Raw genomic sequence first — 26,804 nt, 5'->3', positions numbered from 1 at the left:
GACCTGATGTATTGCTGCTATGTTAGACCACTATGGCAGTCAAGAAGCACGTGAATAAGTGTTACTGTTAGGCAGGTATAGATTCTGTTCTTTTCCCCTGCCTGCCTTTGTCCTTTTAGCCCGCTATTCACCTCTATTCACTAGCCAGCCTTCTAAAAAAGATCTCTTATGGCTAAAAAGCAGACATCCAAAATTTAAAGAATTGTCCCGTTTGCCTGGTTTTATGTCAAAATTTTCCAAGTTAGACACAAAGATAATCAATCAGCTGAACATGTCAACAAATTCAGGGTAAAAACAATTTTCCCTATTAAGGTGGCAAAGCAGAATCAATATACCCTACAAGCTTCTGGTTTATTCAAGTGATCTGCCAAACCATTTGAGTCTTTGTCTATTTCTTTACTAGCCTGTAGCCTCTTGCTAAGGCTCTGAACACGTAAACTTTGATAGCTTCTTGAAAACAAAAATGTATTATTGCATTTTGGAATTACTTGTAGGTGGGTGGGTGGGTGAGTGAGTGAGTGAGTTTGGAACCTAAAATCTCGATCTCCCTCTCCTTCTCCCTCTTCCTTTACCCTCCTCCCTCCCTCTCTCTCCAGCTTCAATTTTTCTTTTGGCTTAACTGTTACTGTACTAAATTGTTTAAACCCTTAAAGGGCAGGGTTTTAGTTATTATAAGCTCTGTGACTTGTATGTGCTCTGCTCAGCTCATTGTAAGCATTCAGAATCTTTGTATTTCAAGAATTGTTTAGAGTATTCTTTTTCCATAATGAAACTTTCAGCACCCCAAGAGAAAAAACAGTGAAGTAGATTTTCCTAAATTTAATGTTTAAGGTCCACACTGTCTCTTTTTCCTTCCCACCCATATGTGAGATCCAGTGATGGCAACATTTAACTGTAGCAAATTAGAAGATAAAAATGTTTGATGTATTTTTCAAAAGCTCTATAGCTCATAATACCCTAATAAGAATTTTGGAAGAGAGATTAGATTGAAAAATATAAATGGGTTATGTCAATAAGAACTTAATAGAACTGAGTGGTAGTCATTTTGACCCAAACAGAAGCCTTCCTTGCTTTGTTAAAAACTAAAGTTATCCCTTTGGGAACTTTAATGGTACCCCAACTAAGTGGCTACATCTGGAAAGTAGAATACTAAAAGGTCTACCATTAGGCAAGAGCTATGGAGAAAGCAATTAGCCATGTAACTGACACAGAACCAAGCCCTGCTGAATTGCTACTGGGATCTCCCTGCTCCTAGGCACTGGTCCTTTAAAGTTCCTTAAGCATTTAACCCATCCAAGTAAGTAGCTGCCATCTAAAGAAAGACAATGGATATTGTTGTTAATTCTTAAGCATAGTTCTCAAGAGTGCCCTGGAGTTTAATAAAGAGCCAGCTATTAGGTATTGAGGGAGAGGGCAGACAGGAATAAGAAAAGATGTGGCTCAACCTGAAATCTCAAGAGTGATCTTTTCAAGAGCAGCATCCTAAGGTTACCCTCTCTTACCATTCTGCCCTTCCCAAAAAGCCCAAACAGTATATAACCATTGTTTTTAAGGAACCCTAGGGCAATAGGTAATGATGACATCATTTATTTGGTGTACCATGTGAAGGTGAAAATGGAATTCTGCATAGGGTACAACTGGTAAATATTCATGAAGATGTAGAATAAGATACTTTCTTGCATATTTCACTTTTGAAGTTCCTTAAATAGAAAAAGAGGAAAAATCTATATATCCTGAAAATCATCATTTATTGGTTAGTAGTGATTTCAGCCCGAAGTACGTAACAGTAGCTTAAACCTTTGTGACTCCCTATACCACAAGAAGTCTAGAATTAGGACTGTATGAGCAGCTAAGCAAGAGGACTGAGGTTCTTTCTACTTCTCTGCTTCGCCATTTTTAGCTTTTACTTTTTAGTTTCAAGTTTGTTGCCTCACAGTCAGAGGATGAGGTAGATAAGAGAAAGAGAGGCACTTTCCTTTTCTAGCTTTCCCTTTTATAAGGAAACAAAAGCTTTCCCAGAAGTACAGTCTTCTACCCCAAACTCCGGTAGATTTCTGCGTCTCATTGGCCTGAACTGTGTGACAGGTTTGATCTTAGCTGTGTGGGAGGCTGGGAAAGTGAGTATCTGGCCTTTGGGCCTTTATAAAATTAGGAGCAAGGGGAAAGTGTTGGAAGAGGAGTTGGATTAAGAAACCAATAGTGCCTTCATCAAACCTATTGCCTCTTCCCTTTCTCTGCCCCACTATCATCCCCACCTCCAAGCAATCCAGCATGCAAGGCATTAATTGACAACAGTCTTTTCAGGACCAGAGAGGCCTGATAAGCCATGCAGATTTCCAGTTTTAAAGTCACTGGACACAGAATATAGTTTGTGGACTTACTGAAAAAGGTCACAAGAGAATATTATTAAAAAGAGAGTGTGATTCTGGGAAGGTGGCGGAGTAGAAAGCACCAGTAGTCTGTCTCCTCACCTAGACAACAACTGCACTGGCAGAATCTCTCTGATGTAATGATTTTGGAACTCTGGAATCTGTTGAAATCTTGCAACTTTCAGGGAAAGCGTTGGGATAAATTGTGGTTAATTTCAGTCAATTTTAGCTCAGGGCAGGAGCAGTTTATTTACCCCCATCCCCAATCTCCAGTCCTTACCAGGTAGCTGGGTATATATTCCAGGAACAGCTTGCACACAGTGGGTGGGAGCTAGGATGGGCAAAAAGGACCTTGCCTTCCAAATATCAGATCTGTGCTCTGATTGCTGATTGTTGCATCCGATCACAGGTGTAGACAAAAAGGTGGATAGCCATTTTGTGGGGAGCCAGTGCACCTCCCAGCATTGTTACAAGCCCCTCCCCCTCTTACTGACGTGACTTCAAGGGGATTTAAAGGATCTGCACTTTTTTTTCTCCCCTTTACTTTTCACTTTTTCCCTTTTCAGGAGCTAGACTTAAAAGACCAGGACATTCAAAAACAATTGTATATGTGGGAAAAATTAGAAAGTGACCATACATGCCCAGGGAAAAGCTCAGTAAAGATCTGAGAAGACATTGCATGTACACCTCATGCTGAACCTTGGCACAGAAAAACACTAAAACAATCAAAAACAATAACAAAAAGTCAGCAAACCCTGGAGAAAGGGGAGAATCTGATTTTCAGAATTATGACTTTATTAGATTTAAATGCCTACTGTTCAACAAAAAAATCACAAGGCAAACAAAGAAACATCGAAGTATAACCCATTCAAAGGAAAACTGTAAACTGTCATGAAAAAGACCTGATGGCAGATGTAATAAACAAAGACTTTAAAAAAACTGTCTTAAAGATGCTCAAAGAACTAAACGAAGATGTGGACAAAGTCAAGAAAACAATGTGTGAACAAAATGGAAATATCAAAAAGGAGACAGAAAACCTAAAAAGAAATTCTGGAGCTAAAAAGTACAATAATTTAAATGAAAAATTCACTAGAGGGATTGAGAGGCAGATTTGAGTAGGCAGAAGAAAGAATCAGTGAACTTGAAGATAGGAGAATGGAAATTATTAAGTGTGAGGAACAGAAAATAAAAACCTTTGGAGGCCGGAAGACAGTGGGCCAATGTGTATGCAAAGTGCTAAAAGAAAAAACTGTCAGCCAAGAATCCTATATCCAGCAAAACTGCCCTTCAAACGTGAGGGGAAAATTAAGACATTCCCAGATAAACAAAAACTGAGGGAGTTCATGACCACTAGACTTGCCCTGCAAGAAATGCTCAAGGGAGTCCTGAAAGGTGAAATGAAAGGTTACTAGACAGCAATTCAACACTATAGAGAAATAAAAATTTCAAAAAAGTAAATACATGGGAAATTATAAAGCTAGTGTTATTGTAAGAATGGTTTGTAACTGCACTTTTTGCTTTCTACATGATTTAAGAGACTAATACACTTAAAGGAAAAAAATATTAGTGTAAAAGCTAGTATTATCGTAACTTTGGTTTGTAACTCCAAATCCTGTTTTCTTCATTATTTAAGAGATTAATGTATTTTAAATAAGTATTATGTTTTGGGTCCTACATTGTACAAAGGTATAATTTTGCGACATCAACAACTGAAAGGGGTGGGCAGAGAACTATAAAGGAGCAGAATTCTTGTATGTTATTGGAGTTAAACTAGTATAAATTCAAATTAGAGTATTGTAACTTTAGGTTGTTAAATGTAATCCCCATGGTAACTACAAAGAAAATAGTTATAGAATATACACAAAAGGAATGAGAAAGAAATTTAAACATTTCACTACAAAAAATCAACTAAACACAAGAAGACAGTAATGCAGGAAATGAGGGATAAAAGAGCTACAGAGCATATAGAAGACAAATAGTACAATGACAGAAGTAGGCTCTCCTTATCAGTAATTAGTTTAAATGTCAATGGATTAAACTCTTCAATCAAAAGACAGAGATTGGCAGAATGGATAAAAACAGGTGATCCAACTATATGCTGTCTCCAAGAGACTCATTTGAGATCCAAAGACAAAGAGGTTGAAAGTGAATTAATTAATGAGAAAAGATGTTCCATTTATAGTAATCAAAAGAGAGCAGTAATGGCTATACTAATATCAAAATAAATAGATCTTAGCTCAAAATAGGTTACAGGAGACAAAGATCATTACATGTTAATGAAAGTTTTCATACAGCAAAAAGATATAACAATATAAACATTTATATACACCTAATGACAAAATATGTGAAGGAAAAACTGACAGAGTTGAAGAGAGAAATAGTCTACAATAATGGTTGGAGACTTTACTACCCCACTCACAATACTGGATAGAAAGACCAGACAGAAAATAAGTAAGAAAATAGAGGACTTAACGCAATAAGCCAAGTACATCTAACAGACATACAGAGGGTGCCAAAAATATGTATATACATTTTAAGAAAGGAAAAACTGTACTAAAATTGTAATACTCAATATATACTGATAAAAAAAGGTGAATTCAAGTCATGTGTATACATTTTTTTTGGCACCCCCAGTATATAGAACACTCTGACCAACAACAGTAGCATACACATTCTTCTCAAGTGCACTGAGGACATTTTCCAGGATACACCATATATTAGACCACATATTAAGTCTTAGTGGGTTTTAAAAGATATATGATACAAAGTGTCTTCTCTTACCACAGTGGGATGAAATTAGAAATCAACAGAAGTAAAATTGGAGAATTCACAAAATTGTGGAAATTAAACAATGCACTCTTAAACACCCAATGGATCAAAGAAGAAATCACAAGGGATATTAGAAAATACTTATTAATGAAAACAGAAATACAACATACCAAAACCTATGGGATGCAGTGAAAGCAGTGCTAAGTGCTAAGGGAGAAATTTACAGCTATTAAAATTTAAAAAGAAACCCTCAAATCAACAGCCTAACTTTACAATATAAGGAACTAGGAAAAGAAGAAACTAAACCCTAAGCTAGAAGAAGGAAGAAATAAAGGTTAGAGCAGAAATAAATTAAACTGAGACTAAAAAAAATAAATAAATAAACTCAATGAAACTAACAGTTGGTTTTTGAAAAGATCAACAAAATTGACAAAACTTTTAGCTAGATGGACTAAGGAAAAAAGAGAGAAGACTAATTATTAAAAGCAGAAATTTAAGTGGAGACATTAATGCTGATTACTATTGAAATAAAAAGGATCATGAGAGTACTATGAACAATTGTACACCAACAAATTGGATAACATAGATGAAATGGACAAATTCCTAGAAACATAAAACCTACCAAGACTAAATCATGAAGAAATAGAAAATCTGAATACACCTATAACTAAGAAGATTGAATCAGTAATCAAAAATCTCCCAACAAAGAAAACACCTGGACCTGATGGCTTCATTGATTAATTCTACCACACATTTAAAGAATTAATACCCATCCTTCTCAAACCTTCTCAAACTTTCCCCCCAAAACTTGAAATGGAATACTTCCTAACTCAATATGAGGCCAAGGCCAGATAAAGACACTACAAGAAAACTACAGACCAATATCCCTTATGAACACTGGTAGAAGGATCCTCAAAAAAGTAGCATATTACTAGCAAACAGAATTTAGCAGCATATTAAAAGAATTACACACCATGACCAAGTGGTATTTATTCCTGAAATGCAAAGGTGGTTCAACATACTAAAATTGATCGATATGATACACCACATCATCAAAATGAAGGAAAAAACACATGATTACCTCAATTGATGCTGAAAAAGCATTTGACAAAATTCAATACCCTTTCCTGGTAAAAAACACTCAACAAAATAGGAATAGAAGGAAACTACCTCAACATTATAAAAGCCACATATGACAAACCTGTAGCATACATGATCCTCAAAGATGAAAGACTGAAAGCTTTTATTCTAAAATCAGGAACAAGGCAAGAATGCCTGCTTTCACCATTCATATTCAGCATAATCCTGGAAGTTCTCGTCAGAGTAATTAGGCAAGAAAAAGAAATAAAAGGCATCCAATTTGGAAAAGGAGAGCTAAAATTATCTCTGTTCACAGATGATATGAACTTATATGTAGAAAACTCTAAAGGTGAATTAAGCAAAGTAGCAGGATAAAGTCAACACACACAAAAAAGTCAGTTGTATTTCTACACATGAACAATGAACAATCTGAAAATGAAATTAAAAAACAATTCCATTTACAATAGTATCAAAAAGAATATAATACTTAGGAATTAACATAGGAGGTAAAAGATTTGTACAATGAAAACTACAAAACATTACTGAAAGAAATTTAAAAAGACATAAATGACACATTCATGTTTATGGATTGGAAGACTTAAATATCAATACTACAGATTTATTGAATCCCTATCAAAATCCCAATGACATTTTTTTGCACTAATAGAAAAATCTATTCTAAAATTCATAAGGAATCTCAAGGGACCCCCAAATAGCCAAAACAATCTTGAAAAAGAACAAAACTGGAGGACTCACTTCCTGATTTCAAAACTTAATACAGGGTCGGCTGGTTAGCTCAGTTGTTTAGATTAGAGCAGGGTGCTCTTAACAATAAGGTCGTCGGTTCGATCTCCACAGAGTAAAAAGGCAACCCACAGAATGGGAGAAAATATTTGCAAATCATATATCTGACAAGGGACTCATATCCAGAATATATAGAGAACTTCTAAAACTCAACAACAACAACAACAACAAAACCTGATTGAAAAATGGGCAAAGTAGACATTTTTCTCCAAAGAAGATATACAAATGGCCATTGAGCACATGAAAAGATGCTCAACATCACTAATCATCAGGGAAATGCAAATCAAAACTACAATGATAACCACTTTACACCCATTAGGATGGCCACTATCGAAAGAGAGAGGGAGAGAGGAAGAAAGAGAAAGGAAGGTAGGAATGGAGGGAGGGAAGGAGGAAGGGAAAAAGGAAAGAACAAGCGTTATCGAAGATGTGAAAAACAGTATGGTAGTTCCTCAAAAAATTAAGAATAGAATTATATGATCCAGCAGTTCCTCTTCTGGGTATATTCCCAAAATAATTGAAAGCATGGTCTTGAAGAAATATTTGTATACCCATGTTCATAACAGCATTATTCACAATACTTAAAACATGGAAGCAACCCAGGTGTCCATTGACTGTTGAATGGATAAACAAAGGGTAGTATACACATACAGTGGGATATGGTTCATCCTTAAAAAGTTTTGAAATTTTGTAGTATGCTACAAAATGGATGACCCTTGAAGACCTGCTAAGTGAAATAAGTCACAAAAGACAAATACTGTATGATTTCACTTATATGAGGTACTTAGAGTAGTTAGAATCATTAAGATAGAAAGTATAATAGTGGCTATAATAGTGGCTGCCAGGGGTGGTGAGAAGGGGAGTATGGGGAATTACTGTTTAATGGCTACAGAGTTTTAGTTCTACGAAATGAAAAGAGTTATGGGTAGGGATGGTGGTCATGGTTGCTCCACAATGTAAATGTATTTAATACTACTGACCTGTACACTTAAAAATGATTATGATGTCAAATTTTGTTATGTGTATTTTACCCCAATAAAAAAATAGAAAAAGAAAAGACAGAGAAAAAAATATGCTTACTATTTTATTGTGATACTAGGGAATCCCATGGAAGAAGTTGAGGTGACCAGGACTTTGGCTACTTAACATTGAAACCTGAAATATGATTATATTTCTAAATCCCATCAAATAGTAAGCAAGATTTAAAAACAAAATACCTAACCTTTCCCAACTTAAACTGATGAGAAATTATATTTTCCAACTTTTTTCCTATACTACCCAACCACTTGGAGTTGGCCTATATCACCTTTGGAGCTCAGTTTCCTTTTTGCTGTGATTTATTGGGCACCTGCAACTTACTTGGCCCAAGACGTCACCCACGGGGCTCGTGATTTTTCATATTTGTCAAAAAAACAGGAGAGAACAAGGAACCAAAATAAAAATGAGTGATCATATGTGACTGTTTAAAACTTCTACTGCTTAGAGGAATAGTTGTATCATTGGTCAAATTATGTAAAATAATAAATGCATTGATATTTGTTCCAGATCATGATGAAGATCCATCAATTCAATGTTGACTATGGTTTTAATATTCTTTTTCCACACCCCCCTCTGGTTTGTTGACTTGATTGTAATATACCTTTTCCTCTTGTCAAATACTCTAGGATAAACTTTATAAAAGGAGGAATCAGGTTCTTGACACAGCTTGACTCCTGTGGGATGCTGATATTCTGCCCTATAAAATTCAAGTAATTGGGATCCTAAAAGAAAATGCTTAAAAGCATGTGGTTAAAATGGCTGGTGGTTTGGGGAGTGAAGAAAGAAAAGGTTGCTGTTTATGAATTGACATTTTTTGCACAGAACATTTTAGTTGGTAATAAAATAAAGTTCAGTGATGAAATCAGATACTCGAAGAAAGTAAATTGACTCACAAGACATGACACCATTGTCCTTTCATACAACAGCAGTATAACTCCAGCATACTGAAATTGTCGTAGGTGCCTCTGTGTAATAAAATGGGGGAGGATACACTAATTCTCACTTATTTGCATAATGAAATATACTATGGAAATGGAGATGGAAAGGCATCAGATCATTCAGAAAGTGTGCCCTGTTATGGTCTTAGAATCCAAAGGTGAGAATTGTTTTTAATAGTTATTCTCATACCACTATACAAAACTTCACTCAATCACTGAAGTAGGAATTTATTGAGCACCTACTTTGTGCTCACCACTGTGCCAAGTATCAAGATGGGGAAGGTGGGGGGAATAAAGAATAAATGTAGGTTACATTTTTAACTCTAGTGATTTACAGTCTAAAGGATAAAACTATGAGACCATACAGATTAAAACTCTAAATTATGTGGTGCAAATCTTTCAAGTACCATACAAGTTCAGGAAGGATAGACTACTAAAGATTAGAGTCATTAGAGAAGCTTTCAAAAAACTATTGGATTTCACCTGGACTTTGGAAAAATGGTAGGATTTGGATGAACTGAGGGGAGAAGGGAAGACACGTCTGAGAATAAGGGGATTGTGTGGAGGCACAAAATTGAAAACAAGTAGACTTTGCAGATCACTAGAGAGGCTTACCTGGATAGAAACTGTTAGTGGAGAAATAGGAGAAAATAAAATCACAAAAATATAAGAGGACCAGGAAACTATGCATTTCACGTTCTTTTAAAGTCTTTGGGAATGATTTCATCCCCCTCCCAACAGAGGCAAACTCTTCCCAGTGACTTAAATGCCGTGCTGCCATTTTGACCTTCAAACTCTTGTCTTAAGTTTTGAAGGTCTATTTGTTTCTTATTCTTAGCTCCTGCATTTAGAGTATTCTTGGTCCAGACTGGGCCCAGCCTCTAGTTCCATAGGAAAGAGCTGGTATTTTAAAAATCCACTCTCCTTTGGGATATGGATGATGAAAATTCTCCCACCATTGTACACATGGGCTAGAGTTTTGTAAGTTGGGGATGGTTTGTAGAACTTTAGTGAGATAAACTAATTGGAATTATTCAGCAAATATTTGTTAAGCACCTACTATGTGCAGGTAGTGTTCTAGGTACTTGGGTTACTTCCACAAACAGTTGAGGATACTTGCTCTTGAGGAGCTTCCATCCTACCAGATGGCTTCGCCTTTAGAGCAACTCTCAGATAATGTCTACTTTCAAAATTCCTTTTTACAATGGACTAATTTAGTCAGCTGTCAGAGTCTTCTCTTTAAGACACTCCAACAGCCTTCCCAAAACAGATAACCTATAGACAAAGGAATTTACCTTGGGTACAGTTTGGTGGGTTTCCCCGCTCCCTTTAGTTTGTCCTCCATTCCCCTGACAGCATTTTCTCTAGGGTATTTTGGGAAGAAGTTTCCTGTTCTTATTTTGCCTCTATAAATTACCTTGCTCACACATGCAGCCTATGAGCTGCAGCTCCTGTGGTTGTATTTATTTGTTGAACAATTCCGTACTTTGAAATGATTCATTCAAGAGCCATGAAGCATTCAAAGCAGGATGTGTGACTCATTTAGTAAACAGCAGCGTCTTGAAGTAGAGAACAGGAGCCGAGGATTGACTAAGGTACAGATGAAAGTTACATTGGCTTTGAGGTTGTATGTGTGTAGTCCCTTCCCTTCTCCCTTTCCCTACTTGCCTAAGCATAAATGATACCATACCTCGCATTGGGAATAGAAGCTCTGCAGTGAGGGTGAGCAAGAAGCCTTATCAAGACTGTTGCAGACCTCTGGTTTCTTTCAGAATATGTGATCAATTGAAGTGATTAAATAGTGTTCAAGAAGAGGTCAGTTATTCTTTCCACCCTGCTCAACACCAGTACCACTATATGCTAGAGCTTGCTCCCCATAGGTTCTCGGGTTTTCTCTGGCTTTTTCATCAAAATATTCCCAAAAGTACTTGGTACTGTAATTAAAAAAAAAAAAAACAAAAAAAAAAACGCTATTCTGTCCATGAAGCCCTGCCAAACCCAGAAACTTTGGAGAAGGGGATAGTTAGCTTTCAGCATACATCACTTTTCAGATGATCACAAATATAAACTCAATTCTTTGTATTGTTCTCTGATAGTGTAGGCATTCAGAGCTCCTTTCTCAATAACTAGAGTCCTGATTTGTCTCCTTCCCCCAGTCTACTCTTCTACAACAAGGAAAGGGACGTGAATTAATCATAGGTCAGGATATAAGAGCATTTTTAAATGTGAGGCAAATCCACATGGAAACTGGAGCTGTGTGGCCAAAAATAACATTTCAGGAATGAATTTGGCTACGGGTTGAGTGCATATTGCACAGAAATTTCACTGGTCACAATACTTTACCAAGGATTTAGATTGAAACTGTTACATTTCTAATGCCCATATGCTTGTGCTTGGCTCGGAGTCAACAGACAAAAATTTATGTTTTGTTTGACCTGAGCTCTCATTTGCCCTGAGCCTTCTCTTTAGTTCTCTTTAGTGCTGCTATTTAAAAAAGCTTCTGGGAGACTAGTATTAACGGGATTAGGAAAAGAACTCTCCCTCAATATTAACTTGTTTAGAATTATTTTGCAAAGAAAAATAAATTTTTACTACAATACCTGCCGACTTTGATATTAAAAAAGGGAAAGAGCTAAGTGCTTGCTGTGTGCCAGGTACTATATTGTTTCAAATAATTATTTCATTTAAAAGCTTAAGAAAAGTGTTTGAGGGAGCGTTCTAGTGTGTCTGAAATGTTTCATGAATCTTTTTTTTTCCTTGAAGAGGCCAATAATTATTCACTTATTTTTCATATTTATAAAACCTTGTGTTTCTCAAATACAATGAAAAATACTGTGATTCCTAGTACCAATATGAGGATATGAAAAGATTTATTATTAAAGTATGGTTGGCATACAGTATTATATTAGTTTCAGGTATAGAACGTAGCTATGTGATATCTATATATACCTTACAAAGTGATCACCATGACAATTTTAGTAACCTTCTGTCACCAAAGTTATTACAACTGTATTCCCTATGCTGTACATTAGATCCCCATGACTTAAACTTATTTTAGAACTGGAAATTTGTACCTCTTAATCACCTTCACCTTTTATGCCCATCCCCCCCACTCCTCTTGATGTGGGTTGTGATTACTCAGGCATATACTTATATAAAAATGTAAGGGGTGGCCAGTTAGCTCAGTTGGTTAGAGCGTGGTGCTAATAGCACCAGGGTTGCCAGTTCAATCCCCGCATGGGCCACTGTGAGCTTCGCCCTCCTTAAAAAAAAAAAAATAAATAAATAGATAAAAATAAAATCTTAAAAAAAAAAAAAAAAAAAAAAAAAAGCAAAACATTTGGGCCGGCCGGGTGGCGCAGGCAGTTGGAGCTCCGTGCTCCTAACTCCGAAGGCTGCCGGTTCGATTCCCACATGGGCCAGTGGGCTCTCAACAACCAAAAAAAAAAAAAAAAAAAAATAGCAAAAATGTATTGAGCTGTACACTTAAGATTTGTGGGGGGAAAAGATTTGTGTGTTTTGTGTATGTTACACATTAATTTTTAACGATTAAAAAATCTTAAGATTTCATTCATTGAGATGTATTTGTGATTTACAGTTCCCACCATCTTTGTTCTTCATGCCATTCCTAACTCTTTATTTAGCTGTATTCTTTTAGCCAGTTTGCTAGCAGGTAGGATTCTAGATTCTCCTATCACAGAGGGTGGGTGTGAAGGAAATTTCCTGGAAATGAAAGTGTTTCAACCAGAGATCTCCAATGGAAAATTTTTCATAAGGAACTACTTTCCATGCCCATTCTGCAGCTAATATCAGTTTTCAGGTTGACTTCCTGATAGTCCTCATATTCCATTTTATACTTCTTAACATTTCTTAAACGAAGAAAATCTCCTTTCACACTATTCTTTTCTCTATTGGGGAGTGAAAATCAGATGTAGCCAAAATTGTTTTGATTTGCTTGTTCTGTATTATCTCATTGTTACTAACAAGGCAATATATGAAAATCCATTTAATCTATTCTCCCAATTACAGTGCCTTCTGTCTCCATCTTCCTAATTTCCCTAAGTATTTGCAGATCTGTAGTACATCAGCCATTTTATAAAGTAAGGTTGGGAGTTTTCTGCCTGGTTTTTTCCTTCCAACTTTCAAATCCAAAAACATGTGTTGGCAGTCTGGCAAGGAGAATTTAAAAACAGCCTTTTTTTCTTGTTTCTTTCTCTCTTTCCCAGTTACCCTGTAGCAGGGTTTCTCAACAGAGACACAGTTGACATTTGAGTCAGATGATTCTTTGATTTGGGGAGCTGTCCTGTGCCTTATGGGATATTTGTCAGCGTCCCAAGCCTATACCCTCTAGAGGTCAGTAGCATCCCTCCACTTGTGACAAGCAAAAATGTCCCCAAACATTGCCAAATGTCCCCTGGAGGGTGGAGTTGCCCCTCGTTGAGAGCCATTGCCGTATAGTGTAAACTGCATTTAGAGAAAATGGGTTTGGGGGAAAGATTCCAGATTGGCACATGATTAAAATTCCTATTAGATCTTTGGGTATATTATCTAGATCACAGCTGTTCAAAAGAAATATAATGCAAGCCACAAATGCAAGCCATATATGTAATTTCACATTTTCTAGAAGCCACATTAAAAAGTAAAAGTAAACAAGTGAGGTTAATTTTAATATTTTATTTAACCCAATATATCCAAACCATTCTCATTTCAACACGTAATCAACATATAATTAATGAGATTTTTTAAATTTATTGGGGTGACAATTGTTAGTGAAATTACATAGATTTCAGGTGTACAATTCTGTATTACATCATCTATACATCACATTGTGTGTTCACCTCCCAGAGTCAGTTCTCCTTCCATCACCATGTATTTGATGCCCCTTACCCTCATCTACCACCCCCCACCCCCCTTACCCTCTGGTAACCACTAAACTATTGTCTGTGTCTATGAGTTCTTGTTTCTCATTTGTTTGTCTTGTTCTTTTGTTGTTTTTGGTTTATATACCACATATCAGTGAAATTATAGGGTTCTCTGCTTTTTCTGTCTGACTTATTTCGCTTAGCATTATACTCTCAAGATCCATCCATGTTGTCACAAATGTTCCTATATCATCTTTTCTTACCGCCGAATAGTATTCCATTGTGTATATATACCACAACTTCTTTATCCATTCATCTATCAAAGGACATTTTGGTTGTTTCCATGTCTTGGCCACTGTAAACAAAGCTGCAATGAACATTGGAGCACACGTATCTTTGTGTATAAATGTTTTCAGATTTTTTGGGTAGATACCCAGGAGAGGGATTGCTGGGTCATATAGTAATTCTATTCCCAGTATCATTGTGTTTTGGTCAATTTCTCCCTTTAGTTCTGTTAGTAGTTGCTTGGTATATTTCGGTGCTTTCTGATTGGGGGCATAAATATTGATGACTGTTATGTCTTGTTGTATAGTCCCCTTTACCATGATGAAATGTCCATCTTTGTCTCTTGTTATCTTTTTCACCCTGAAGTCTGTTTCATGTGATATCATTATGGCTACACCTGATTTTCTCTGGGTACCATTTGCTCGGAGTGTCAATTTCCACCCTTTCACTTTGAGGCTATGCTTGTCCTTGTAGCTGAGATGTGTCTCTTGGAGACAGCATATGGTTGGGTTTAGTTTTTTGATCTAATCTGCTACTCTGTGCCTTTTGATTGGTGAGTTCAGTCCACTTACATTTAGGGTGATTATTGACACGTGAGGATTTCCTGTCATTCTATCTTTAGTTTTCTGGTAAGGCTGTGTCTCCATTGTTTCTTTGCCTTTTTGTTGTCTGTTATTTCTGTGTGGTGGTATTCTATGATGTTTCCCTCTGTTTCTTCTTTTATTACAGTATATATTTCAGTTCTGGATTTTTTTTGAGTGGTTACCTTTAAGTTTATATGAAGGAAAGTATGATATTTAGAGTATTCCATTTTCTTCAGCACGTTTACTTTCTCCATTCCAATATTCCGGTTCAGGCCTTTATTCTCCCCCTTTTTATGTTGCCACAAATTGTCCCTGTTGATGGTGGTCAAATAGCCTCCTTTAGTATTTCTTGTAGTGCAGGTCGTGTATTAGAAAATTCCCTCAGCTTCTGTATGTCTGGAAAGGTCTTTATTCCTCCTTCATATCTAAAGGATATCTTTGCTGGATATATTATTCTTGGCTCATAATTTCTCTCTTTCAATAGTTTGAATATTTGGTTCCACTCCCTCCTGGCTTGTAGAGTTTCTGCTGAAAAATCTGATGATAATCTAATGGGCTTTCCTTTGTAGGTTACCGTCTTCTTTTCCCTGGCTGCCTTGAGAATTCTTTCTTTGTCGTTGATTTTAGACAGCTTCAATACAGTGTGCCTTGGAGAAGGCCTGTTGGGATTGAGGTAATTAGGTGTTCTATTTGCTTCTTGGATTCGAGGATCCAGTTCTGTCCACAAGTTTGGGAAATTCTCATCAACAGTTTGTTTTAATATATTCTCTGTTCCCTTCTCTCTTTCTTCTCCTTCTGGTATGCCCATTATTCTTATATTGCTCTTTCTGATAGAGTCAGAAAGTTCTTGTAGGGTTCTTTCATTTCTTTTAAGTCTCAAGTCTCTTTCTTCTTCCATCTGTGTAATTTCCAGGTTTCTATCTTTGATGTCACTGATTCTTTCCTCCATCTGGTCAACTCTACTACCTAAACTGGTTATTTCATTCTTAATTTCTTCTATTGAGTTCTTAATCTCCAGAAATTCTCTTTGGTTCTTTTTTAAAATTTCAATCTCTTTCATAAAATGCTCATGTTCTTTGATTGCGTTTCTGAGTTCATTAAATTGCCTTTCTGTGTTTTCTTGCATCTCGTTGCGTTTTTTCAGAACTGCAATCTTGAATACTCTGTCATTTAAGTCACATATTTCCATATCTTTAAGTTCCTTTTCTGGAGACTTTTCACTTTCTTTCTGAGCTGTCTTGTTGCCTTGGTTATTCATGGCAATTACTGATTTATTATTTCTCTTCCTAGACATCTACAGGAGTGGCTTCTGCAACAGGTTGATAGGAAGAGGTCTTTCGTTTGCCAATACTTGTTGGTAGAATGTTGTATTTTCTCTCCGACTGCAGCCTTTTTTTCCTCTCTCACACAGTAGTGCTATGTTTTCTCTGCACTATTCCAGCTTCTCACACAATGGGGGGATTCCCTGGGAAACGGGCTTCTCCTCTGTTAACAGTTCGCCTGAGTCATAGGGCGCCACCTCTCTGTGGGGATGCGGAGAGCTTTTGAAGTTCCAAAGCTCTTTCTGCACCCGGTTCAGAGCCCGTATGTTTCAGCAGTTCTGTTTACTCCTGCAGGGATCCACCCAGATAGGTGTGGCCAGGGGCGGGGTGAGTTGTGAGAGGTGGCCCAGAGCAATGGCGGCAACCACCACCACAGCCAGTCTCACTTCCACAGCTCCCTCCCCTTTGCCCGAACTAGTTGGTCTGCGAATCTGTGTCTGCTGTGCACAGTTCTCAGAACAGCAAATATCCTGTCCTTTTGATCTGACACTGCTACTTTATCGCTTCTAGCACTGGGCAGGTGGGGGCAGGATGAGCTCTGGGAGGGTAGGGAGGGGGCGGCTAGTCTCAGTGCCTAAGGCTTCCGTTCTCTGCTTGGCAGTGAGGGCTTAAACCACCGTTTTCACCTTCTTCCCTCAGTCTTTTCTCCGAGGTCTCTGCCATGAGCGTTGGGTTCAGCCGTGCTATATGCTGCCCCCTCAGCCCTGTGGGCCATAAGCGGAGCCCTAGCAGTCTGAGTTCTTCCCTCTCCCGCAGCTGCGGTAGTTCCAGGATGCAGCGAGCTCGGAGCACTGAGCTAGGAGCACTGAGCTAGGTCTGCGTCCTGCGCCCACGCGGCTCCACCTCCGCACTTCTCCCTTCCCTCCTCCCCTGCTCGCGTGATTCTCCCACCTTTTAGGTGAATTCAGTAGTGGGCCTGTTCGTCTTGCCTATCTGCTGTGCAGAGAGTCCTTTGTGGAATTATTGTTGTTCGATTAGTTGTAAATTCCAGGGGAGCTTTACAGAGGCTCACCTCACGCCGCCATTTTGATGATGTCTCCCTAATGAGATATTTTACGTCTTTCTTTTTTTGTATGAAGTCATCGAAATCCAGGGTGTGTTTTGACTTACAGTACATCTTAATTTGGATTAGCCATATTTCAAGTACTCAATAGCCACTGTGACAAGTGGCTACCGTAATGGATAGGGCAGATCTAAATTATCGTGATCTCTAACTAGGGTGCAAATTAGCACTAATACTTTCCCTCCCCCATTTATACTGTCATGATTCCTTTACTTGAGCAAATAAGACTCTAAATCTGTTACCATGCAAATCCTCTCCAAGGTATATAAACAGCCTTCCTGATCCAGTCTGACTAAAATTCTTCAGCCCCCATTTTGAATGATATCAGACCTCCGTCTCCTGGAGATGGTTAATATCTATACATTTATTTAAAATTATGATTATTTGCCTTATAACCAGTAAGAGTGTTCTCTGAGTGCCTCTTTGCTAAAACCTTAGCCATAGGTAAAACAAAACAACAAAAGAAAGACCCATTAAGGATATTAACAGACAGCTAGATGTTTTAATGGGCAATAATTCAAAAAGGAAATCCTTTGGGGATCCCCTCCACCCATTTTAATTCAATAGATTAATCTATATTTTTAAAAATAAAAATTTTTATCACTTAATGATTTTAGATATATTAATTGAGAATTTGCTTTCAAAGGTATAGTTTCCTAAGCATATAGTTTGAGATTTATCTGGAGAATTACTAAGAGTTAACTCTTAATAAATGAGCGAATATAAGGAATAATGAAATAATAGCAAGACTGACATTCATTCACTTTGATAAAAAGCTTCAGTAAATTTCTTTCCCCCCTTCTACTCTAGCGATACAAGAATTGTGTTAGAAATAGCAGGAGAGGTGACTGGAGCCCAAACCAGGCCTCGCCTCTTAAACTTCTGCCTGCTTGGCCCCTCCTCTGCAGTACATGACCTGATTTAGTCAGGTATTCTTAACTTTTGTGGTGTCATGACTTCCACTGGTAGTTTGGTGAAGCCTATGACTCCCTTCTCAGAATAATGCTTTTAAATTAATAAAATAAAATACATAGGATAGCAAAGGAAACTATTTTGAAATGCAGTTACCAAAAAAGTTTTTTAAATATTTGGTAATGTAATATACCCTGTCTCCCTGAAAATAAGACCTAGCCAAACCATCAGCTCTAATGCATCTTTTGGAGCAAAAATTACTATAAGACCCGGTATTATATTTATTATATTTATTATATATATTATATTAATTATATTTATTATATTATATTATATTATACCCAGTCTTATAGTACAATAAGACCGGGTCTTATAGTAATTATTGATCCAAAAGCCGCATTAGAGCTGATGGTCCAGCTAGGTCTTATTTTCAGGGACACAGGGTATGTGCTTTTTTACTAGTGTATGAAGTAACAAGTTCTAACGGTAGGTCTGGTGATTACCATAATTTCAAAGTAGTGATGAGTATAAAGGATATTTTGAGATATCTAATAGCTATATTGTGATATTTGTGATTTCTATTATGAATTAGGAGTGTTAAATTTGAGTTAGAGTTAATGAAAATAAAGATGTAATTTTTTTTCCTATCCATGTTCACAGTTATTAAATCCTTTGAGATACTGATAGGTGGAAGATCCCTTCAGCTACCCTCAGTTGTCTTCAGACCCCAACTTTTGATTTGGAAAAAATAAAGCAAAGGGGAGCGGAATGGTGTGGAAGGAAGTGAGGAGTGTGCAACAGAGGAACAAGAACTAGAGGACAAATAAAACAAATCAGAATTCTGCTCCAAAGTTGTAACAGAAGGGGAGTTACCTTTTAAAATATTAAACAACCCTAACCGGAGCAAAACATGTTGGAGGTTTAAAGTCTTTCTCCCAGCTCAGTTTTAAGCAAACTAGATTTCTGATAATAGAAAAGGATGTTTTGTCATTCTTCTGATTCTAGAACATGGTGCAAAATTTTCTAAGCTAACTACATGAAATTTCCTTGAAGAATTTATAAAAGTAGTTTTGGAAAAGATTGTTATAACATTTCCAATGCGTTTTGACAATTTATACCCCTGTCTGCTCCACTATTCTTCTTATCCCTCTAAAATGATGTGTTTTTTTCCTCCATTGTAGACTAGGTTCTGCCCATTTCTTTTTACCAAATACTTGGCAGTCCCAGACCCACTACAGCAACTTGTTCAACCTACAGATACCATACTCCTGGTTAACAGATTAGTTCCTTTCCCTCACTCCCACCCTTTTTCCCTTAGGGAAAAATCTGTGATGGAAAAAGTTGATGCCTTAGATTAACCAATAGTAGAGAATACTTAAGTTCTTGATTAAATTTCTCCACACTTTGTTCAGTTTTGTCCCAGATACATTGGAAACCACTAAAGCACACTAAAGCATTCTCCTTTTGACTGTTTTACTTCTTGGTTCTTTATACTGTGTGTGTGTGTGTGTGTGTGTGTGTGTGTGTGTGTGTGTGTGTGTGTTTTCCAGGACCCATCAGCTCCAAGTCAAGTAGTTTCAATCTAGTTGTGGAGGGCGCAGCTCACAGTGGCTCATGTGGGGATCGAACTGGCAACCTTGTTGTCAAGAGCACCACGCTCTAACCAGCTGACCTAACTGGCGCCAGTTCTTTATACTTTTAACTGAAAATTCCCTTTGCCCTTCAGACCTGTAGGCTTAGCTTAGAAAGATTTTAGATCTTAAGCTGGCTTTAGTTGTGATAGGTCTCAGAGCAGATTTCGGGGAAGCTACTCTTATTTCAAGTAAAATAAAGGAACTTAAACAGTTCAATGTTGCTTTCTTGACTAGATAGGAGCTGGGATAGGGCCAACTCTGGTCTATTTAGTTTGCAGTCAAGGCTAACTGTGGAAAAGAGGGCTAAAGGTAGTGTTCGGTGGGAAATTTGTATCTAATGAGGAGAATGAAAAGAAGGGGCTAACCAGTCATTTTTTAGAAACAAAACTACAAATAGAACCATATTTCAGAGCCTGGCTGGTAAAGGAACTGTGAAAAACTGCAGCATCCAAGCTGTTACTGTGTTTCAGGCATGTTTTAATGAAGGAACATGGGCAGCTAGCCTCAAAGGGAATTTTGAGTGTATCATTCTTTGGAATTACTGCTGTTCATCTGTTCCCTTCACCTCCCCCTCTAGAGAAGGGGTTGGAGCATACATTATTGTCCAGTAACCCTGTTTTAAATTAGTTATAAACTGAGGCACACCTAGCCTCACCTTTTCATTGTCCTTTCACCCACATCCCTAAATAAATAAAATCTCTGTACAATCTCCCTTTCCTTTCCCCTTATCCTGCCTGCAGGCTTCTTCATACCCTAATAAAAAAATTATTTTGCTTGCATTTTTATTCTACCATTCTATAGCCAGCAGCACTGGCCCCTTTATGGCTGCTGGAGCCCAGGCGGGCTGCCCGAGACAGCATTTGGCCAATGGGGCTGGTGTGTGCCATTACTGCTAGCCATTGGGCCTCAGTCCTCTACAGCTCCATCCTGACTCATTAAAACCCAGAGCCAAATAGCTGGGCAGGCGCCTGCTGTAGCACTGGGGGGCCAGGAAGTTAAATGGTTCTCCTAATCCTGCATAATTTATCTCCCTGTTAGCCCCCTCATAAATAGTCCAGTTCAGCCCCACCATGGAGAACTTCATTCTGAATTTCCTATTTTTGTGATGACCAATGAGTACTCAGCCTTTCCCTTCTTCTCTCTTTATTATTATTATTAAAAATTATGTTCCCCTGGTTCACTATGAATTGGCCTTAATGTTTTTTTCATTTGGAGCCTTCTGCATGGACCCCACTTCACCAACAATCTGTCTATTTCTCTCATTTGGACCTAATGTTACAGAGCAGTTGCTGCTGTGGTCTTCCTCTTCCTCTCTCCCCCCAGCTTTCTAGTGCCTTTTTTTCTCCTTCCCCATTTTATCTTTTTAAATCCATCGCCACTCATTTTTCTTCACTTTCAATTTTTTCCCCTTTCTATTCCCTGTCCAGTCCCTCCTTCCAGAGACCAACCTTATTGCAGGATGTTTGGTAGGACATTGTAAAAGGGCACTGCATTGCCTTTTTTTTTTTTCACATCTCCGTTTCTGTTTCGTTTCAGAGATTTACAAACGAGGACCACCTGGCAGTTCATAAACACAAGCATGAGATGACATTGAAATTTGGCCCAGCCCGAACTGACTCAGTCATCATTGCAGGTATTTGCTGCCCCAGAAGCCACGTGCCTTGATATCACCAGACAGTTAAGATTAATACCAGGGAACAGATGTACTGGGAGCCATACTCCCCTTCTCCCATTAAGAGCCCTTCTGTGATCTGCATTTAATCAGGAAAAAGGAATACTAAAAGCTCCCAAGTTTCTATTGTGCCCTCCATTCTCTGTTAATACAAGATTGGGCTCTGCAGTTTTTGAGGTGTGTTGAAGTTTTGTCTTAGCTTTTTTCAGTCTGTTCCCTCCTTGCCTTCTTTTTATTAAGACTTTGGAAGATTTACAGACAAAAGACGCCTTTGACATTTCTCCCTACCCACAGTGAAGGGGTGAACAAAAGGAAGCAAAGAAGCCGATCTAGTCTGGCTGTTTCTCTTCCATGGGGTGTCAGTTTTCCCCAAGCAGGCAGATTGTCAGTTCGTAAATTCAGCTTCCCTTGTGAACCCAGACACCACTGAGGGCACATTTCCAAAGCTCAAACAAGACATTTAGTCAATGGGACTTTTCTAAGCCAATTTGGGTAACCTGGAACCTCTCGGCGGTTTCTTTAGATATTGTCTTGCTTACATATGCCATCTCAAGGGACCATTCTCAGCAACCTCTCTCAAACCGTGTAGCAGTTCTTTTTGTGCTATTTTCAGCTAGACAGACAGACAAACCAAAGTGGGCTTTTTCTTTTGATACCATGAGGGGTTCTGAGTTAGCCTGAGTCAAGCAAGCTTACCTCAATATTTAACCAATTGGGGATTTAGTTGGTGGTTATTACATCAGTTAATTACTCAAGTAAGGCACAATTTATTTAAGTACTCCTGGCCAAAATACTATTAATACTTAAGATGTAGAGAAGGAGAGAGAGAGCCTTCTCTCCATACTTCTGTACATGAAGAAAGGGACTTGCCCTTACTGATCTCCTATTCCTTATTAATTAAGCAAATATTTATTGAATATCTACTGTGTACACCAGGTACTTTGCTAGTAGATTGTAATTCCTGATAAAAGTAAGGACACTCATTAATGATCCATAAGAAAGCCTGAAGGAGGTCTTAGTCAAAAGTGGATAGGGTATAAATGGATATGTAGGTAACACATATTTAAATTTATTAAGTTGGCATATATACATAAAAAAAAGTTAGTATTTACAGTCTAGTACAAGTGAATAACACAAACAATAAAAATACTAACAGAATTAATATTAAGTGAAATTAATCAGAGACATTTTGTGAAAGAGGTAAATTTGAGGCAAGGTTTTCAAATTGGAGAGGTTATTACAAATGAGTGGAAAGGCCTATGTCAGGTCTCCAGGAGTGATGAGAGAAATTGATACAGGACCGGTCCCAAAGAGAGAAAGTGTTTTCCTGTTATTCTTTGCATGCTGTTCTGGAGTTCTCATCTCGTTGCACATGACCTTTCCTATCTAGGCTGGCAATTCTTGTATCAAGTAAGACCTGGTGTCACACATGTATTTCAATCCCTAATCAAGCACTTAACTTGGCTGTCTTTCTATCATTCAAATATTCATGTTGATGACCGAATTTCTTTGTCCCCTAACTCAACTCCTTACCAGTGATATCAGTATTCTCAAAATCTTGAGTTGTTTTACTCTTTCTTCAAATTTTCTCTGTTCTGTTCCATCCAGCTCTTCCTCCACTATCCTCATTATGCTTGGATTTCTCCATAGTCTCCTAGCTAGTCTCTCATTATATGTATGTATATTATGTATATTACTTTAGCTATCTGTGTATATTAGTTTTATTTCCTCAAATAGAAAACATTCTCTTATTCTCTAGAGCAAGAACCATGTCTTATATTTGGGCAAAATTCCTATACTCCTGTTTCTCTCCTCCTCCATCTTGCATTCTTTTGAAAAGCTAGTCTTCCTTAAATTCTTCTCCTCTGCTCAAAATCTGCCATTATCTTCCTTTTCTCTATTATTTAAGACTATTTACACTTGGATTTTCAGGCTTTTCATAACCTATCCCCATGGTACCTATCTACCCAACTTTATATACAACTTATATACCTAACAGGATTATCTTTTGACCTAGACATATCTTTCTGTCCTCATCTGTAGATGGTGCCGCTACCCTGCCTCTGTCTATGCCTTCACCTCTCTTATTCCTCTTATTTTCCAAATCTTCTCTTTGTACCGTCTAAAGCTATTCTTTAAGGCCCACTTCTTGAAACCTCCTAACTACTCTGTCATTAATTTGTCTTTACTTAATTTGTACAACAATTTTATTTTCTACTACACAATGCATCTATTTTTTTAATATACTATCATGGCAGCTATTTTTTGTGTACTATGATGCTATCTATGTATATTAGTTTTATTTCCTCAAATAGAAAACATTCTCTTATTCTCTAGGGCAAGAACTATGTTTTATATTTGGGCAAAATCCCTCTACTCCCGTTTCTTCTCCTCCTCCACATTTATGCACAAGGGTATGCCCGTAACACCAAAACACATAGAAAGTATTGAGTGAACACTTGTTGATTGCTTCAGAATCATCAGAGCAGCCTAAGGGTTTTCTTACACATTTTCAGGCTGTTTGGCTGTTTGTTCAGGAATGGGAAAAGTTTGTCTGAGCTTCAGATCAGAGATCCAAAGGCCCTCTTCTGCCATAGCCATGCCCTTAGCTGCCCCATCCTGTTTCACTTGAGTTGTAAATTTTTGTGTGCCCTTGCTGAAATTCTCTCTAAGCATAAAGAATATTACTTCCACTCACCCAGGGATGGAGGGAAAGTGGCTTTATCGTTGGCCAACCAAAGCTGCCAGAGAAGCTTTTAAAACTATTTTGGGAGGTAGTGGTAACTTTTCCAAACACTCTGATTCAGAAGAGGTTTTGTTTAAATTAAATAAAAAAAATTATGTTGTTTACATGGAAAATCCCACTGGACTATTCCCAATTGATCATGCTAGAAGGAGCGATTTTAACTCCAGGTCTCCTTAAAATATTTAAACGGTTCTGTTTCTGTCATTCAGTCTAGTGGTTTGGGGTGTATGAGATGAATCCGTGAGGTGATGACCATGTCAAGCAAAAACCATCACAATAGAGTTTGGATCAGGGAACAAGATTCAAGTGACCTAAGGAAAAAGTAGAAAAGGAGAATGGGAAGAGAGAAGTTCAAATCTAAAATTCAAGTTGCTTGAAAAGTTCCCTTGGGTTTCTGAGAGCCTTCCTCTTCCCAATGGCAGAGGCACTGTGTTGAGGAAAGATTTGTGGAGCCCCTGAGAGGATATTTTGGCTAGGAAATCTAAATCCAAATATCCTGGTTTCCGGAATTTGCTCTGGGCCCAGGTCTCTGTGAAATGAGCTCTATTGTTTGCAGTTTCCTTTTCTAGCTCATGATCTTGCTGTCTTGTTCCTCAGCCCCTAGATTTGCCTGGAATGCCTTCAGAAGGTAACAGACCCTTACCTCAGTGGCCACTGAAAGACAAGGCACCATTTCTAATTTGGTAGCTTTAGCAAGCAAACTCAACCATCTGATCCTCAGTTTCTTCTCATCAGATTTTAACGTCCATCTGCTTATACCTGCTCACTTCAGACCTAGCAGGGAGTAAGTTTAAAGAGAAAATGTCACTTAACTGTATTTGATTTTCAAATCTGGAGGTTTCACAAACTCCTCCTGGGTGGGTGGTTTTGTTTTGTTTGGGGGTGAGGGAGGTGAAACCAGCCTCTGGGAGAAAGGTGGTTACATGGATAGTCAGTCACACAACAAAACATTGTTCTGTCTTCCCTCTGCTGGCCTTGAGGCAACACAGCACAGACACCCTCTGGTGGCCTAGCACCAGCCTTCACTACAAGAGCTCCATAAAAGCAAATTTGCCCTAACAGAGACTTTCTCCAAATAGAAGAATAAAAAGATGTTCTCTGTGTATGCTAAATTTTAATCTCAGGTCAAAACTAAAATAGAACCTGAGTTTCCTTTTCTTTTCATATCTACAGATCAAACTCCTACTCCAACTAGATTCTTAAAGAACTGTGAGGAGGTGGGGCTCTTCAATGAACTAGCTAGCTCCTTTGAACATGAATTCAAGAAAGCTGCAGACGAGGATGAAAAAAAGGTAAGAGGCTGGAATTTTGATGAAACACTGATGATGTCCAGGTCTATTCTATTCTCATTGTGCCCCGGGATAATTTGCTTAATTGGTAGTACCCACTAGCCCTAGTCAGCCATCCAAGTCTTTAGGGGTCCAGATGATGGATCAGCACAGTCTACCCTCACTTCCAGTAGAGCATTAGTTCAGTAATCTGTTTGTTTAAGTTATTTGTCTTGAATATGTTGGAGATGTTAAAAGGTTACAAGGTACTCATATTTTGTTAGATAACTTTTTCTCCCCCCAAATCCCACTGTTTTCTGAGCTCACTTCTCACCTTGGCTATTTTTATTCAATCAGCCAGTCAACAAACATTTATTGAATTTCACTTGTTCTTTTGTTTCAGTGTGTGTGGCTCTTACCTTCAAGTAGCTTTCTAGTAATGTTCAAGACACTAAACTTAAAGAAGGATGTTCATTGTGCCTTCCAAAGGAGATCAACCAGGATGGTGAAAGAAATTATGTCACTTTGAGAATATTTAGCGAAATTGAGGAAGTTTTGCTTGGAAAAGAGAAGATTTAATGTGAACAAAAGTTCAGTCTTCAAATATTTGAAGAGCTTTCATGTAAAAGAAGGGTTAAATTTATTCTATCTGGCCCAGAAGTAGAAGTAGGACCAGCAGGTGGAAGTTATCATAAAGTGTGTTCAATTATATGTAGGCCACTTAGTATAGACATTGTAGAGAGCATTAAAATGTTGGAATCCCTCCTAATCCTGAGGTGCTGTGGTTCTGATTCTAGCCTTTATCTTTCAGATCCCTAGAGAATCCTTTAGTTTAGAAGACCAGAGGAAATAGTTCAAGAAGTAGTCAAAGAAAAATAGTTCCCATTGTATAAGGGGTTTTAATGAAAAAGAAAACTGGAAAGGTCAAAGTTTACTTTAGAATTAGAATTCTAGGACCGCACGGTGGCTCAGGTGGTTGGAGCTCCATGCTCGTAACGCCTAGGTCGCCAGTTCGATTCCCACATGAGACCGTGAGCTGCTCCCTCTACAGCTGAAATTGTGAACAATAGCTCTCCCTGGAGCTGGGTTGCTGTGAGGTTGGCGTGAGCTGCCGTGGGCTGCTACCGACCGACGACCAGTGTCCGACTGCCTCAGCCAAGAGGAGCGCAAGGCTCATAATACCAGCATGGGCCACGGAGCTGTGTCCTACACAACTAGACTGAGAAACAACGGCTTGAACCGGAGTGTGGGGGGAGACAGAAAAAAAGGGCGGGAAAAAGAATTAGAATTCTAGGATATTAGTGACTATTTAAAATCAGGTATGTGTTCCATAATAATTCAGAAAAATTCCAATATATCTCTCAAAATATATACATTAACACATGTACTTCCCATAATTGCATGGTGCAGTGAGGCATGGAATTCCATCAGAATATAGAAAAGCCAGAATGTAAGAAA

General features: G+C 38.0%; 1 protein-coding gene across 8 annotated transcripts in view; it reads left to right on the top strand.

The window, feature by feature from the left end:
* The window catches only part of LOC308501649 (cyclic AMP-dependent transcription factor ATF-7), a 76,508-nt gene that overhangs the window by 34,709 nt on the left and 14,995 nt on the right, over positions 1–26,804 (top strand). For 4 of the 8 annotated variants that reach the window (XM_081058327.1, XM_081058326.1, XM_081058325.1 and 1 more), the window contains exons 3-4: positions 21,197–21,293; positions 25,252–25,370. In XM_081058327.1, coding sequence (XP_080914453.1) covers positions 21,197–21,293; positions 25,252–25,370 — 216 coding nt within the window. Of the gene's footprint in view, positions 1–21,196; positions 21,294–24,675; positions 24,863–25,251; positions 25,371–26,804 lie in introns of those variants that run through there. The other 4 variants (XM_081058329.1, XM_081058330.1, XM_081058328.1 and 1 more) reach the window with 2 other exon arrangements.

This window comes from Rhinolophus hipposideros, assembly GCF_964194185.1.
Source record: "Rhinolophus hipposideros genome assembly, chromosome: 9".
NCBI classification, from domain to species: Eukaryota; Metazoa; Chordata; class Mammalia; order Chiroptera; family Rhinolophidae; genus Rhinolophus; species Rhinolophus hipposideros.
The sequence above is the reverse complement of the archived record's forward strand: the minus strand, read 5'-3'. Positions and strand labels throughout refer to the sequence as shown.